This window comes from Mixophyes fleayi, chromosome 4 (genome assembly GCF_038048845.1).
Source record: "Mixophyes fleayi isolate aMixFle1 chromosome 4, aMixFle1.hap1, whole genome shotgun sequence".
NCBI classification, from domain to species: domain Eukaryota; kingdom Metazoa; phylum Chordata; class Amphibia; order Anura; family Limnodynastidae; genus Mixophyes; species Mixophyes fleayi.
Genome location: NC_134405.1, coordinates 100,870,648 through 100,887,469, shown reverse-complemented (window position 1 = coordinate 100,887,469; position 16,822 = coordinate 100,870,648). Strand labels below are relative to the sequence as shown.

General features: G+C 36.2%; 1 protein-coding gene across 1 annotated transcript in view; it reads left to right on the top strand.

Moving 5' to 3' along the window:
- Positions 1-812: 812 nt before the first annotated feature.
- The window catches only part of TMC3 (transmembrane channel like 3), a 45,977-nt gene continuing 29,967 nt past the window's right edge, over positions 813-16,822 (top strand). The window contains exons 1-7 of the mRNA XM_075205922.1: positions 813-916; positions 1,443-1,589; positions 2,067-2,142; positions 6,831-6,912; positions 7,346-7,452; positions 8,416-8,514; positions 11,813-11,955. Of these exons, the coding sequence (XP_075062023.1) occupies positions 813-916; positions 1,443-1,589; positions 2,067-2,142; positions 6,831-6,912; positions 7,346-7,452; positions 8,416-8,514; positions 11,813-11,955 (758 nt within the window). The remainder of the gene's footprint in view (positions 917-1,442; positions 1,590-2,066; positions 2,143-6,830; positions 6,913-7,345; positions 7,453-8,415; positions 8,515-11,812; positions 11,956-16,822) is intronic.

Genomic DNA, 16,822 nt, shown 5'->3' with positions numbered 1-16,822 from the left:
ATGGGTCATTTTGCTATAAATTGAGTTCAAATTTATAAGTAGAATAGAATATAAATAGATCGACATACAATGCCGAAAGAATCACACAGGACACACCAGTGCACTGTGTTTGGAGCAGAGTAGCACCATATTATAATACTGAGTTATTACGTAGAATACAGGTCTGCTTGAAAATGGAGCAGAGGTGACAGAGGATTTTATTGTAGGGAGGTGTGGAAAAAGCTGCAGAACACATTGCATGGTACTGATTAATCTCCCTGTCATATGGCGCACACTTACTCCCCCCCATACTCTCCGGATGGGCATTTTGCGCAATTGTGCGGAGACTTATATGGGGGAAAGAATGGAAATGAGCAGCTCTTTCCTTTAGATTTGCCTTTATTTATAGACCCCTTTGTTTTTCATAATAAACTATTTCAATTGTTTAGATACATTTGGTTACTTTCCCAGACATAAAGATAATAAAAACATCTTTGATCATTCACATTTTTACACAATTTCATGTTTTAGAATACCCTCAATTCTCTTAGATAGAAAGATATCTATCACCTTTCAGTCATTATGATATTTCTATATTATGAATATTATAAAATATGAGAAATCAAGCATTCTATACCGCAGTTGTTCTTAAATACAATTAGCTACACAATGTATTTGCTGCTGTCTTAAATATGTTTAGGAAGTCTGGCATTAGAGACTTCTAGCTCTCAGTTCTGTGACAGAGGTGGGCGGTACAGGCAATAAAACAGGAGGAGAATGCTCTACTAAACACAGAGATCAGCTCCCCCTGACAGGGGAAGGATTGTACCACAATGACAACAGTGAGTGCATCTGCAGCACTAAAGCCTACAAAGTCAATTAAGAGGTATAAAAGTGTCAGGAGGAATACCAGTATCTACAGAGTCCCACCACATAGGTAAGTCATATATTTATTCACAAGTCGACTTACCAGCAACCTGTTTAAACAGATATAATGAACATATATTTTGTCATATGATTGCAAACCTTAAACTAGTTCATATAATGTGAAAGACAAATACTGTTTTGTACATTTGGAAACTGTACATAACTGACTTTATTTATGTAGGTAAATTCATTTGAACTAATTTCTACTATTAATGTGTCCAGGGTTCATGTACATACATTTTTTGCATTGATGGATTCAGCACCTTGGAGAGTAGCTGATCTATATGGTTCTCTATAGCTATGTTACCTGCAGTTTATTGTTTTATGTGTTTGTTCTATTTTGTTAAATAGCTATAAGTCATCGGTAGCAGTTCTGCTGTACTATAACAAGAATGTACACGGAATGTGAAGCTTGAACCTAGTAAAAAAAAACTTATGACTTGAAGAGTTTAAGTTGTAACTTTAGTCAATTGGAATAATTTAGCTATGCTCAAGCAGAATTGTTTCTTTTATATTTTGTTTGTTTGCTGTGGCAGTAATTCAGACGAAGATGAAAATGCTGAAGGAAATGAGGACAATAATGACCCTGAAACTATATTTCAGAATATACAAATCCAGAAAGAAATTATTGCAAATATTCGAGGTAGACCGTGGCCTATGAGGCAGAAACTGCGCTCTCTCAAGTATGTGCAAGTTACTGCAATAATAGTCAATGTGATAACTGGCTCTAGAGTGTTAATATTCCCTTTGTTTATTTGCAATCTGTGTAAAAGAAAAGTCATGAATGTAAGCTCTTATGAGCAGGGCCCTTCTCTCTCCTGTTTCTCTACCTTCTCTTCTGCTCCAACTTAAATATTTTTGCTTTCCCTGGAGCATCTGAAGTCTTGGTACTTCTCGTTTATTGTTCTGTACTGTTATTCCTTGTACTGTCCATTGTTTGTACTGTGTTCTGCGCTGCGGAAACCTTGTGGCGCCTTATTAATAAATAATAATAATAATAACTTAATGGTACATAATTATTTTTCATCTCAGAAATGTTATTTGCATTGCTACTAATAGGAAGAAAGCATTGAATCAGATAAAAACAATACACTTTAGAACCTTGAGTTGGAGCTGTTAATTAGTGGGAAATATCAATGCACTATGACTTTATTCAACAGGCAAGCTAAAGAGATTGTGTTGAAGTATGAAGGGCGATTAACCAGAACACGAGGTTATCAGGCAGCTGGAGCAGAGGTGAGACACAACTAACTAATAATAATAATAATAATAATAATAATAATAATAATAATAATATAATTTCACAAATAAAGCAAAAAGATTACTGCATGTTTGGCCAATGAGACTCTGCTAACCTTACAATGAACTCCTTTATTTGTGGTTTTAGCAAAAGGTTACAGTTTAGTTTCCTGAAAATTGAGTGTCATTTGCTTTAGGTATACTCATGATATATTACCTGATCTGCATGAATAATGCTCTAGGCAAAATCTGTCTACACTTGTGAAAGGCCTGTAGATGAAGAGGTCTTTTGGGACTGATATAGTATTGACTAATGACACACACACGCCAGGTTATTGTGTTCACTCCACATGATATATGAACGAAATTAGCCGGTTAATGTTTAAAGTGTTTGAAGTGATGGTGCCATATTGCTGTGTGTGTTTCAATGTGACTTAAATGATTGACCCATTAGGTTAATTATGATTGCAGTGAGCTATAGGCTCAAATATCTAGATTTTTCTCTGGAGGGTCCTGTTTTTTTATTTTTGGGTTTGTTTTTTTGGAAGTTTAACCCACAAGTGCTGGTACATCTGCCAGTGGTGTGTTATACTGTGGTTTGTTCACTGGAAGAGGAACAGGACATCAGAGCCTACTGTTTTAATTACAGTTTTCACAGTCACCAAACAGATCACAGATGCAACAAGCTGCATCCACAACCCACCTGGACTTTGAAAAGTGCTGATTCTGCCCCCCTCCTCCCCCCCTTGTGTTGAACACGGGAGGGGGTCTGATTCATTAACAATGCAAAATGAACGTATTGTGCATCATTTTAAAAAGTGCACGTACATCAGCATACGTACTTCCATATTCAACATGGAGCCGATCTGAAGGTACTTCATTTGATGAACACGGGTCTAGATACACTCTGCTCTAACAGACACTGTAGAATACTTCCTATACATATGTGGAATATATAGCCCAAAGGCTAAGGGAAAAAAACTATTCAATTAATGGCATATGTTAATAATATAGTCATTAATAACAAAACATTAAAACATTTAAAAAAAAAAAAATCATCCCCCCCCCATAAAATACGATTATTAGAGTGTTATTAATGTTTATTGTACATAAAATGCATTTTTACAGTTGCTCCTTATTGCAAACACATGTTTTAGCATACACAGCCGTTATCACTAGTAATAGGCACTTACACCAGAACTGTAGTGCAAGAGATGTGACAGAAAAACACATACCTTAGATATACTCAAAGAATAACTCAGACACTGCTGCATGCTCTTGAGCTTGGCACGCCCTTACTATACATTGACTATGTGCATACGTCCCAGACCCCCCTCTATTCTACCCCTAAAATCATAGGCTGTAGTAAGGATCCTTTGCGCTCCAACATGAATTGGATGTTGCTGCCTTCTCTGCCGTATGGTTCATTTCTGGGCATGTGCAAAATACAGCATGTATCGGAATTTATATGCCTTAATGAAATCAGGCCTCTGAGTATGTAACTTTTCTGTGTTAATGGGGGATTAAAGTTAAGATAAACAAATTATGAAAAAAGCAGTATGTTGTTTTCTAAATACCACAGCCCAGCTTAAGCAGACTAGAAATCATTGTATGGACCATCCTGTTATGATTAATTGATTTTAAATTCAATGCATTTTTTTCATAAGCTATAACCCCATTTAAACCACATGCAAACAACATATATGTGACATTTTTTCTTGCACGAAATAGACACCTATAACTTTTATGTAAAATATTTTGCAATCAAGAAAACACCCTGGTAAACATGTTAACAGATTTCATCAGGTTTTATTCTAACAGCAAGTTGAATTGTCAATACATCTATTTTTTTAATACATGTTAATGCGGTCACGAAGATGTTGTATTTTTTTGAAACATTTACACAATGTAGGGCTTAAGTTAAGTTGAACACAAATAGCGTTCTTGGCCTATAATATGATTTTTTTTTACAACTTTTGGAATAAGCGAGTTGTGCGCATGCCCAGAATCCCCTGTTTCTGGATTAACTTTTATCCTTTTACTGTTGAGTGGTGATGTATATAGGGACATGAGTGCGTAGTGTGTACAACCACTGCACCTTGCCTTGTGCAGACATGTAAGGAGCATATTGATTTTACAATTTAAGAAATTGCTCTTGCTGTGTGTCATTCCATTCATCTACATAGACTCTATTCCCAACAACAACAACACCATTGCCTTACCTCAACCCCCTCAAGTCATCCCGAATTAATGTAGGTTTGCAAGATACATAAATGTCCACGCTTTGCACATTTAGCCTTGTGTGGTAAAATACTTATCTCCAATACAGTAAATTATAAAGGTATATGCAAATATTCATTGCAAACATCTAAACCCCTGAGACTATTTGTTACAGTGGTTTGATTGCCTATGTCTAACTATAATTTATAATGCAAATCATTTATATCTTTTTTGTGAGCTGGATCATTTAGGATACTTGAAGTTACAAAGCTTAAACGTTAAATTATACAGACTGTAAATGACTCCATCTGTGTATAGCATGGCTCTCACCCCATCAGGGAGACCAGAAGAGAGAACAGAATATTTTATCAGTGCTGGTTCAGGCTCCTTACAGTGACATCAAAGTGTAATTTATATGTTATCAATTTAACCTACTGACTGGTCTTTAGTACAAATAAACAACAGCTCTCAAGCTGAAGAACCCAGTACGGTAGATTCTAGAGCCGTTAGCAGCCTCAGCTAATTCTTTGTTTAATTAAAATACTTCAGTCGCGCAATAAAATTTGAAATAGCTCTGTAAAAATTAATTAACTATCCCATGTTGATTTATAGAGCAGTTGTTTATAGAAATGGCAAGTCTGCTTTATCCGCGGAAAATGCAGTCAATTGTTTGTTTGCTAAATGTACTATGCACATATCCCAGATATTATAACCTCCAAGAACACAGAGTGTCCCAGGATAGACTATATATATATATATATATATATATATAACGGCCTGAAGATAAATATGTAAATATTCTGGTTTGTTCATATCTATGTAAACTAGATGTAATAATAGCTAGCTTATCAGTTACTATATAATCCAGTTTACTCCAAATCCAATACTTCCTACTGGGGTCTGAGTTGACTCTTCAAGTTCTTCTCTGATTAAAAATATATAATTCACTGAGGAAAAAAGAAATCTTATTTCTAACAGATTACAAACTACAAATTACCCAAATCTAGTGTCCAGTACACATATTTCTTATCCTAAACTTGGGAAACGTTGTTAATCACATTTTGGAATAAATTAATCAGGATACACTAATTGTGTTAAAATAATCTCAACATATTGTATTGTTCTCCATTTTTGCTGTCTCCAAAACATTATGCTTAAAATAAAAATATTTGTATTCCAGTATACCATAAAAAGGAATATCTGGCTAAATAATGGACAATTCTCATATGTTACATTACAGGTGACATAAATATAGTAAAATTAAATAGATGTGTCTGTGAATGGACTGCAGTATAGCACGGACCTGGGTTCTAAAACATGTTTAGTCTGATTCTGTAGAAAAAAAGAGTAATACATATAAACCTTATTAAAAGTGTGAGCGTTCATTTTTATACTATTTACAATTATCTACTGACTAACTCAAGTAAAATAGTTCATTCATAAATGCTGTTAATATCTGGTTACAACTGCCCATCATGTTCTCATGTAGGTCTTAGTATTGAATAGGTTAATTACATTAATAACAGATAATTAAGTATTGATTTGGTGATGATAGCTGAATGGCAACAATGCAAAATAATCATCAATCGCTTGATACTGATATAATTTAAGCAAGTGTACAGCTTGTTGTATGCAATTTAGAGCTGTTTACATCTTCAGCTAGCAATGTTTTGTCTTCGACAGACACCAAGCATATATAATATAACACTTAATTCAAGTGAATAATTACGGTTCTTTGTCAAGCTGGGCTGTTTCAAGGCCAGGACTAAACAAGAGATGGTCCAGGGTGTTCTTGAAAAAGCAGATGTAGGATAAAATTATTAACAATCACATGTTTCCTGCAATGCACCACTGAATGCTGCTTAAAGCAGACACAATCAAATTAAAAAAGTGTAATATATCTACCAACTAATAACCTTTTATATACTATAGAATTTTATACACATATTCTGTCATTGGGAAGACTAAAATGTTCTTATATATGTTTAAAATAGGAAACACGTAAAGTAAGAAAATCAGAAAACCAGTAGGTTAGTAAGCAGTTACATACAATGGCATTTTAAGAACATTTGAATAGATATAACCAAAATATAATTCACTGGGGAACATATCATTGTTCTGGAAGATTAATATAATTTACAGTCATGGTACCCCAAAATAAAATCTTGGGACCCTCACCATCTGACCATCTGACCAGCATGTATATCTCTACATTTATATGTTATGGATGTTACATAAATAGTGACAGTTTAGGAGATGCTTAGTTGGAGAATGCCATATAACAACAATGCATAAAAATGTATAGATCTCTCTCCCTCTCTCTCATATATATATATATATATATATATATATATATATATATATAGCACCATGATAAATACCCTTGTTTAACATAGAGACCAATCTTAAAAAACAAGTAATTTGATTAAAGTCACTAAAATTAATAATCATTTTTCTTGCTGCAGCTTTGGAGAAAATTTATTCGACTGTCTTACAATTTTGTTGTCATTTTTATTCCTTGGGAAATGAGAATAAAGAAGATAGAGAGTAAGTATGTCAAATTGTGATGGGGAATAACCAACAGTTTTTATTTAATTGTCTGTTTAATGTGTATTTAGCCACGGTGCCAGCCACACAAACCCAACTTTATGTACCAGCTACTTCTTTCAAGAGTAAGGGAAAAGGAGCACAAACATAACCATGATAGGGGAGTATAAGGAGATAGATACAAGAAAAATAAAAGACCAACCACACCAATAAATCATTGTGCTAAACTGATTTATTAATGCAAGGGTCAGACCCCCATAATACAACATGTATGTAAAAGGCAATACAACCTATATATCCCTTGCCAAGGCACACAATAATGATGAGGCATAGTACAAAAACGGAGGGACACCCTGTGCACATGTTATTAATATACTAAAATCAAGATGCCATGAACTAACTTCCGTAAAAACTTTACCTTTTGTTCTATTAGGTCACTTTGGGTCTGGTGTTGCCTCATACTTTATCTTTTTAAGATGGTTATTCGGAATTAATATTGTCCTCACAATTTTGACCGGAGCCTTTGTAGTGTTACCAGAGGTAAGAGCTGTTACCTTAAAGCTTGCTCACACTAATAACACTGCACATTGCAAACATTAATGTCATTTGCAATCCAACCTACATCAGTAGTTTGCTCATGCAGTAAAAGCTATATCTTCACAGACAAATTTGGATAGTCAAGTGCATTACTTTATACAGCAATGTCAACACTGGTTTGCGGCTGATTAGACACAAGAGTTAGCTGATGACACACAGCCATGTTCCCTATACAAACCTCAAGCTGATTTATTATTTTCTTCCTTGACCACTACTTTATAACCCCAATAAAAGACATAAGACATTTATTACCACCACCAAATATGACACCCTATGAGCTATGACAGATGTGAGCCCCAATCTACTTCTGCAATTCCATGGATGGATAATTTTTGGTGTATTGTGTCCTTGTGATGAATCTGTCACTGTTTGTGATTTGTGGATATAATATTTTCTATTTTCCTGCTTTTAGGCACATATTTTGTGTCATTTTGACATGTCTAATAGATAATGCAAGGGTTCCTAACATCAGGGTTTAGGTACAAGTCAAAGCACGTAACAGTGCATGGCAGGCACATGGCAACACAAAGCAGAGTGTTTGCTCTCAGTTCAGCAACAACACTGTAAATCCAGAAGCAGCCACGCTCAGCAATGGCAATGCTGTCGCTAGTCACTAAAAAAATTCCTACTAGTTCAGTTGATGTGTTATCTTAACTCTCTGAAGGTTGTTTTTGTATTATAACTATTATATCATTATTACTACAATGATTATTTGTCTTTCAGACAGTGCATGCAATTTTACACAGAATTTTCCTGACACAGTTTAATCGTTAAATTGAGATAAGAGATAAAGTGAATTGTTAAAGGGCCTTCTGCAAGTTCCTCTGTGTCACTGTTATACAGTCAGTGCATTAACCACTGAGATCATTTATCTTTGTCTCAACTCTTAATTATTTGTCTCACCAGATCCTAGCGGGAGCTCCGTTTGGAAGCACTGTCAATAAGAAAATCCCTGATAAGGAACTTCCATCAGCACAGGACCTAAACACCATCTGGTCACTGGGGGCAAGGCTCTTATGTTCTGACCTTTATATGTTACAGCATTTATCACTACAGAGAACATATAATTCATACTCTATACACTGAGTGGTCACTTTATTAGATAAACTTACCTTAACTATACAATTGAATGAGTATTGTATGTGCAGACAATTCTATTGAAATCAGATAGGGCGATAGCATTTGGGCCTTTGTGTGTATGTGTGTAATTAAGAGGGAGAATAGGCAATTAAAAAAAAAAAAAGTACCTGAACTTGAATAGAGGATGGTAGTGGGTGCCAGGAATGCCAGCATGAGTGCCACAGGAACAGTAACACCTCTGGGGTTTTCATAAATGCCATTATAACACATTTATTTTTTTTGAATATGCAAACACGCAGCCAAAACTGGTCCTTTATTTAGAAACAGGCCCTTTCTCATGAAAAGGACAGATTTATTTTAAAATGACCTGTGTAGAGTTAGTCATTCAACCAATAGATTACAACAGTGTTGCTAAAAGAGGTAAAACATCTTTTAACTTATGAATGGAATATGGCATCTGATGACATCACCAAGTTCTAATCCCGTCAGCAAAAAGGAGGAGTAGTTGGAGTGAGCTAAGAAACACATGCACTGGATGATGGAGGATTGGAAAAACATTGACTAGTCTCATGATCACCTGTTCTTGCAATGACATACTGATGGGGGAGGGGCAGGATATAGTAAAAACTGCATGACATCCATCCTGCTAGGTGTAAACAATGCAAGCTAGTGGTATCAATGTAATGGTTTGGTTGATGAGAGGTTTAATGGCATACAATGGGCCACAGCATTTACATACATCTGTGTTTGAATGAATCCGGATATAGGATAACCAATCAAGCAACAAAGCATCTGTGAACACATCCTCAGATAACCTGTTCCAGAGAGATAAGACTCCATACCTGCCTACGAAAGTCCTGGAACAGTTCTGAAAATTAAGTGGCCTCCTCAGTCACAGAATTCCATTCCATTTGAGGGAATTGGGATGAGATGGAACAAACTATTCAGAGTAGCGATGCACCACATACAACAAATATCGAACATTTTAACATTTTAATCACAAACTGGAAAAAATGCCTCACTCAATGCAATTATTTTGCACAAGTCTACCTATTTGACTAGCACATATATACAACAGAAGCAGATGTATATTCTTTTTTTGGGACTGACCTCAGAAAATCAATCTGTACAGGATTGTTTGTCCAACTGGAATTGCACATATTGGAAAAAGTAAAGACCTGCCTAATATCACTTTACAACCTCTTCATCTATTGCAACATTTCTACTTTTTTGCTCAACTAGTTCTTTAATATGTAATGAGATCAAAGGGACATCAGGACTATCTTTATTACATGTGTCATTAACAATTTAATGTGTTATACCATTTCCTGTATGAACTGTGGCTAGAAGATGCAAAAGGAGACCTACTAAAAGAATAGATAAAGACCATATTTCTTCCACCTAGGAGGACAGGTGAAATCTAGTGCTTTTGCTGAAAGAAAAAGGCTTTGCAGCTTCCTGCCTCCGGGTGTGATGAGCTGGTGTCAACAGCGATAAAGGGTCTGGTCAACGTAGCCAAAACTGGCACAAAAATGGACTGCAGGGTGCCAAATCAGCCAATGGAAGGAGTGTCAGAACAAGTTGAGTCAGCAACAATCAGGTATAAACAGTAATAAACGACAGACAGAAGAGAAGTCAGGAACAGTCCAGGTCATAATATACAGAAATCAGCCACAATATGAACAGGAACGCTGGAGTAAAAGTATGGAACCTAATACTCTGGCACAGGCCTGTGCCAGAGTATTAGGCAGGGAGTATTAGGCAGGGAGCACTAATGTCAGAAGCCTTGACCCAAGAGCGCTCCTAAGGACCATACCTCTTCCAATCCACAAGGAAATGAACCTTTAGAAACATGACAGTCCAAAATCTGGCTAACCTAATACTCCTCTTGCTGGTGAACAGATATCGAGGAAGGATTATTATTTCTAGAGGTAAACAAATTAATTACTAAAGGTTTGAGTAAGGACATGTGAAACACTTTGGAAACAAGTAATGCGGCTGGTAACTCTAATTTGAAGGCCATTTGGTTAATATTTTGGAGAATCTTGAAAGGTCCAATGAAATGTGGTGCAAACTTCATGCTGGGTATACGTAGGTGAAGGTTCCTGGTTGATAACCACACTTTGTCCCCGCAAGAAGTAAACTAGGAATGGTGTGTCTTCTTTTGTCAGCTGTAGATTTGTAGAGAAATGAAGCTTTGATCATATTTATTTTAACTTGATTCTAGATGTCAGCGAACTTCTGTAACAGAGAGTCAACAACAGGAACCTCTGAACTGGGAACGGAAAAGAGTACCAGAAGAAGAGTTTGACAACCATATAGAATGAAAAACAAATACATGGATGTCCCTCCATGAGCAAACACAGCCCAAGATAGCAATTCAAACAGTTGCATTGTCTTGTGAAAGTATGTATCCTAATGGATGTCTCCAGATCTTGGTTCACTTTCTCTGTTTGCCCATTTGACTGCGGGTGATATGCAGTGGAAAAATTTAATTTGATGTCAAAAACTTTTCACATGGATCTCCAGAATTTGGCCACAAATTGCATCAATCAGAGACAATCTCTTGTAGGCAATCATGTTATCTGAATATTTCTTTGACAAACAGATCATCTAGAGCAAGAGCAGAAGGAAGCCCCTTCAAGTAAACAAAGTGAGCCGCCTTCAAAAATCTATTAACCACCACCCAGATGGGATTTTATCCTTAACTGGAGGGCAGATCAGTGACAAAACCTATCAAAATGTGTGTCCGAGGCCTGTCTGGAATTGGTAGAGGATGTACAGGACCAAGATATTTTTGAGTGCAAGTGGAACAGGCTGCAAAAAACTCTTAAGTAGGCCACCAATAATTTCTGGAAAATAGTTCCTGTGTCTTTTAATGTCAATGCGTGAGATGCGTGGGCCCATCGTAACAGATTGGGAATATATATATTTGTGTGTACTTTACCATGCCATAATTAATTAAGATTGTGCTGAAGGCAAATAATGATGCAACTCATAATTAGAGACTAAATACATGGGCCATTCAGTGTATATAGTATATTTACAGTAGATATCTAATAGGAAATGTTTGCAGCCACACAGGTTATTATCACTGAACATAAACTTTTGAAAAATTGACATACATGTATAGATGAACTAATGTCCCTTAAAGAGACAGATATTAAAAAATGTCGCTTGGTAAAAATACACTCTTCTGACAGAGATCTGTCTATTTTTACAGGGTTACCTCCAATATTCTGTGTTATTTTATGGTTACTATGGCCGAGAAAGAAAAATAGGACGAGCTGGGTACCGTCTGCCGCTGGCGTATTTTCTTGTGGGAATGGCCGTCTTTGCATACAGTTTCATCACACTACTGAGAAAGTAATATGTTATTTTATATCTTCTAGAGAACATTAGTACAAGAAAAACAAAGCAACAACACATTTCATAAGGTGCACAGGACAATTATGATTCATAATGTTTACTGCTGCATTACTAGCTATAGATATCGGAAGGATGTTAATGTTTTACACTTGTCTGACGTTATTTAGATAACGAATACCAATGCAGTTTATGAATATATGATAGTGATAGCCTCAAATATCTTATCAACTTGTGTAACTGGAAGTAATGATTGATTAGTAATAACTGACACAATGACAAGCAGATTGTGAACAATGTTTGCAGAAATCATACATTGCAGTTATGTTGGAGGATATTATTCAGCCATGTAGCCAGACTGTTCATTTTATGTTGTTATTCATTTCCTTTATGGTTTCTCTGATTATCATTTACTGATAACTATTATAGCTTTAATTGTATAATAATAAATTATATAGACTAGTACAATGAATAATCTTGGACAGAATTTAGAAAGCAATTGATGCATAATAATGTCATGTTGTATATAAGGCAGCCTTTTTAGTTTTATTGATTAGTCATAGAGAAAAGAGAAAGAATTCTTAATGAAGCACTCGAAGAGCTCATTTTATTGATTATAAGGAAACATGTCCTTGAATTCTCGTCGCTTCAGGCGCTTTATCCTCCTTCAAAAGCAAGTTTGCACCATCTAATACTAGCATGATCATTTTATATAGTTGCACCATTGACTGATTGGTGCGATTTCCTTTATAATGCCTGTGATGACACTTATTTATTGGGGCTGCAACCTGTGGGTTCTCTACAGTGAAGCTTATCACTACCTTGTAGTGGCCCCTGGTGAAACTGAGGTTCAAATGTCTAAGATCTAGACATACCAATTGCTAGCAGCCCGGTGAGTTCACACCCAAAACAATATGTTATAGTTTGCTCAGGCCATGGTCCTCACTGACGTTCTGCTACTGGCCATGACTCTTTAGGATCTATCTGAGCAACTGGAGAAGAAGGAAAATAAACAGCAATATAGTAGATTTGTTGCAAGGTCTCTCTAGCTGCATAAACTGCACTTTGGGCTTTATCGGTATTTCCCCTAGACATTTTGGTTTCAAGTAATTATTCAGTTTCTGCAACTGTATGCCTGATTCTATGTCCCATTGCGTGGCGTATTTTGCGTGAAATAGCTCTGCGCATGCTCAGAAACGGACTTTATACCAGTGAACGCAAGTGCATGCAATTCAAGTTAGAACGCAAATGACACTTCTGACAGTCTACAATTTGAAGCCTGGAACAGGGGAGTGAAAGGGAATATGCATATATGCAATGTACAATAAGGGCGTGTCAAGGTCGAGCACATGCTCTGAGAATTTCTCAGGTATGTGTTTTTTAGCCGTATCACTTGCACCAGCTATAGGGGAGGTGTAAGTGCCGATTGATAGCGATGACAGATGTGTATACATGCTAAAACATGTGCTTGTAAGTAACAGCAACTAAAAAATTATTTTTATGTACAGTAGGCATCCTAATATATGTATTTAAAGTTAAAAAAAAGATACCTTTTTAAAAAATGTGTTTTTATTAATGATTATTAGTATTTACAGGTGTTAATATAGATAATATTTTTTTATGTGCGTTCTGATGGGATTTTATATTTCACTTATGCATTGTGCGTATACTGTACTGTGCATATACTGCAGTATGATGTGTATGTCTACATACGGCAAGTGCCGTATAGCCAGAACATACTTATACCCATATTCAATAGCAAGATCTTTCAGAATGAATCAAGGCCAAATGACATCTTAAAGATTTGGTCACCTTGTACAATAAGTTGGATATCCATTTCAGAAAACGCAAGTAAGGGAAGGATCGCATTTGTAAATCTGTTCTCTTGACTTACATCTTTCAACAACCCTTCCATCATTCTAATAAAGAGCTTATGTAAATGAAAAGGCACATATCCACAGAAGAACATTGGGTCTATGGTTACATTGTGGAACTATGGGTCATTTTGTCAACCAATGTCAAGCAATGTGCTCAGTTGCCAGGAAACTTGATAGCCTAGTTGGAGTAAAAATATATTAGGAGAAGTTTGCTCCTCTCCAAAGAATAAAGAATAATATTTTTTTTTTTAATGGTGAATGTTTCTTTTGCCACCCCTTCCAGTAAACCAAAAGAAGAAAAAAACCACAAACATAATTTTGAAATTTACTCTCTTTCAAATAAAAAACGGGTGTCCACCACATTATTAAAATGTACAAAATATTTTCTCCTCTCTTGATCCAACTTAGTTCAAATGGAAAACTAAAGAGCCCTCTATAAAATCCCCTTAAAAATATTCCTTGGCACATCAGCACAGATTATTCAGAAAATAAGTCACACGGACGACATGTCTGTTGCATTGTGAGAATACTACTCCTACTCCAACGGAGAAAATATCTACAAGTTCGACTGATGACCCATTAGCACTGACTGTTGCTAAATCATTGAAGGTGGTAGTCTTCTTCACTGGCCAGCCATTCACAATATGTTTTACTGTTGACTCAAACCACGTGCTTGCCTCTACATCTATCTCCTCTTTAAAGGTCAGCACAGGCAAATTCTTTGTAGCTGAATAATGTTTGCTTAAATTACTCACTTGGATCCATATTTCCAGGTTTGCTGGGTATTCGAGGATAACAAAAAATTTGGAAATTATTTATCAAAGTTAATGTAGTCCGGGTCTTTCAGAAAGGCGATGCTTAGTCTATAAAAGGCTGTTCCACCTGTAACAGACTACTGCAGGATCCCTAAATGCTTCTTCATTTTACGAGTAAATGCCGGACACACATCTCAATGGACTGCATCATAGATCAATTGAATTCTAAAGGTATTTCTGTTATATGGGTTTTAGTAGATCATTCTCCAAAATGTGCCATTTTATATTTACGGAAGGTCTTCCTTCTACTTTAATTATTGTCTACAGCTTCAACAAGGACATAATTCATTTAACAATTTTTAGAAATCATCTTGGCACTTAGGTACAATTTATGGACATGTTCAGGATAGTCTCCGGTAAGAAATTGGGAGTCAAACTAAACTTATTTCCATGCTATCATCCACAATCCTAAGGCCAGGCTGAATGACCTCCCATAAATCATTACCCATATTTCATTGGTCGTTTCGAGGTCTCTGAATGAATCAATGCTGCTTCATCAGATAATATCCAAATATGTTCATGTATCTTGGCTAAAACTTCTTATTCTCAATAATTTTACATTTTGCAACAAGACTTCCAAAGCCAATGTGTGGACATTGAATAAGAATATGAGAATTTTTCAGAAATATTCTACATTCTATTGTTTGATGGTCACCTGTAAGAAGAAATGGGTATTGTAATAAACCCGACTTTGCATTTCCGCTGACTCAGGCACTGTGTCCCTGCTTGTCCTCCTTTATGAACAAGCACTTAGGAACATTTAAATAGTCGCACCTAAATAGACACATTTTTTATATCTATGGGATTTTAGTCACTCTAAGGGCCTGAATCATCAAGGCACGTATCTGTCGATTTTGTGCGTATCATAGGTATAATCACTCTGTGCATACCCAGACCCGGGAGATATGTCAATCAACACAGCCCTGTCCGGTGTGTCTTTGAACGCAAAGGTCACTTATTACAGCTTACGATTTCTAGGAGGGAACACGAAGAGGCAAGGGCGTTTTGCCAGGTCGATTTACATTAAGGGCGTTCTAAACTCAAGAGCACACAGTCATGTCCAAATCCAGCTCAGGTCATCTCAAAATTACTTGTTTTTCTGCTGTATCTTTTGCTCCAGCTAAAGGGCTAGTCTAAGTCCTGATCAGTAGTGATGACAGTCTTGTATGCATGCTATAACATGTGTTTGTAATCAGGAGCAACTGTAAACATTAATTTTATGCTCAGTAGACATTATCAACATCCTAATAAATGTATTTCATTTAAAAAAAAAAACTTTTTTAACTGTTTTATAATTTATGCCTTTATTATAACAGGTGACATTAATTCAAGAATTTTTTTTTTCTTTGCATTCTTTGGCCAAATAGGTATTGGACGTATCCTGCAGCGTCTTGTGGAGTAGAGCACAGCAGACCTGCCCTCGTTTTCAACAGGGCACGTATCTTGAGATCCGTGCCTTGATGAATTCGGGAGTCGCAGAGTCAAAATATGTGTGTTTAATACTAAATGCAGGTTGCGTTGAGAATGTGTGCCTTGGTGAATCAGGCCCTACATGTCTGGTAAATGTGCATTCAGACACAAGCCTGTTATGTATGATGCTCTTTATTTAAACTTGCTAAATCTATTCTCTGGTGCCTTGTGTAGTGTTGCGGTATCTAAGTAATATCATGCCAAATTTATACTACTGACCAGGCTTGTTCTTGACTCTGACGATTGCTTGTGACCCCTACCCCAACTTGCTATATGTTTCAGAACCAATTCTACTTGCGTTGACCATGGCCTCTTTGTTGATTTCTGTGTCATTCTTCTGAAAACTTCTGCTGTTGGCTAGTGAGGCCATGTCCAGAGAAGTTGCTATTCCACAGCTAAGGTCTAGCCAGTGCCAATAGCTAGCAGCACAGTGGGTTCACAACCAGGACAATCCATTACATTAATTTATTAAGAGAAATGTTTTTGTCCCAATGGTATACATTATTACGATTCTTGCAATTGAATTAAGAGCTTATTTTTGGCATTGCACACATGTGTGCTTCCTCATCTGCCTTGTAACTCTTTACAGTATAATTGCTTTTTGTATAATTTGACCATTTCAAATTTGACCATTTAAAAAAAAAAAAGCAAATGAAAACAATGGCACACAACAGCTGCATAGATGGACCATGAAGGAGTTCAGTG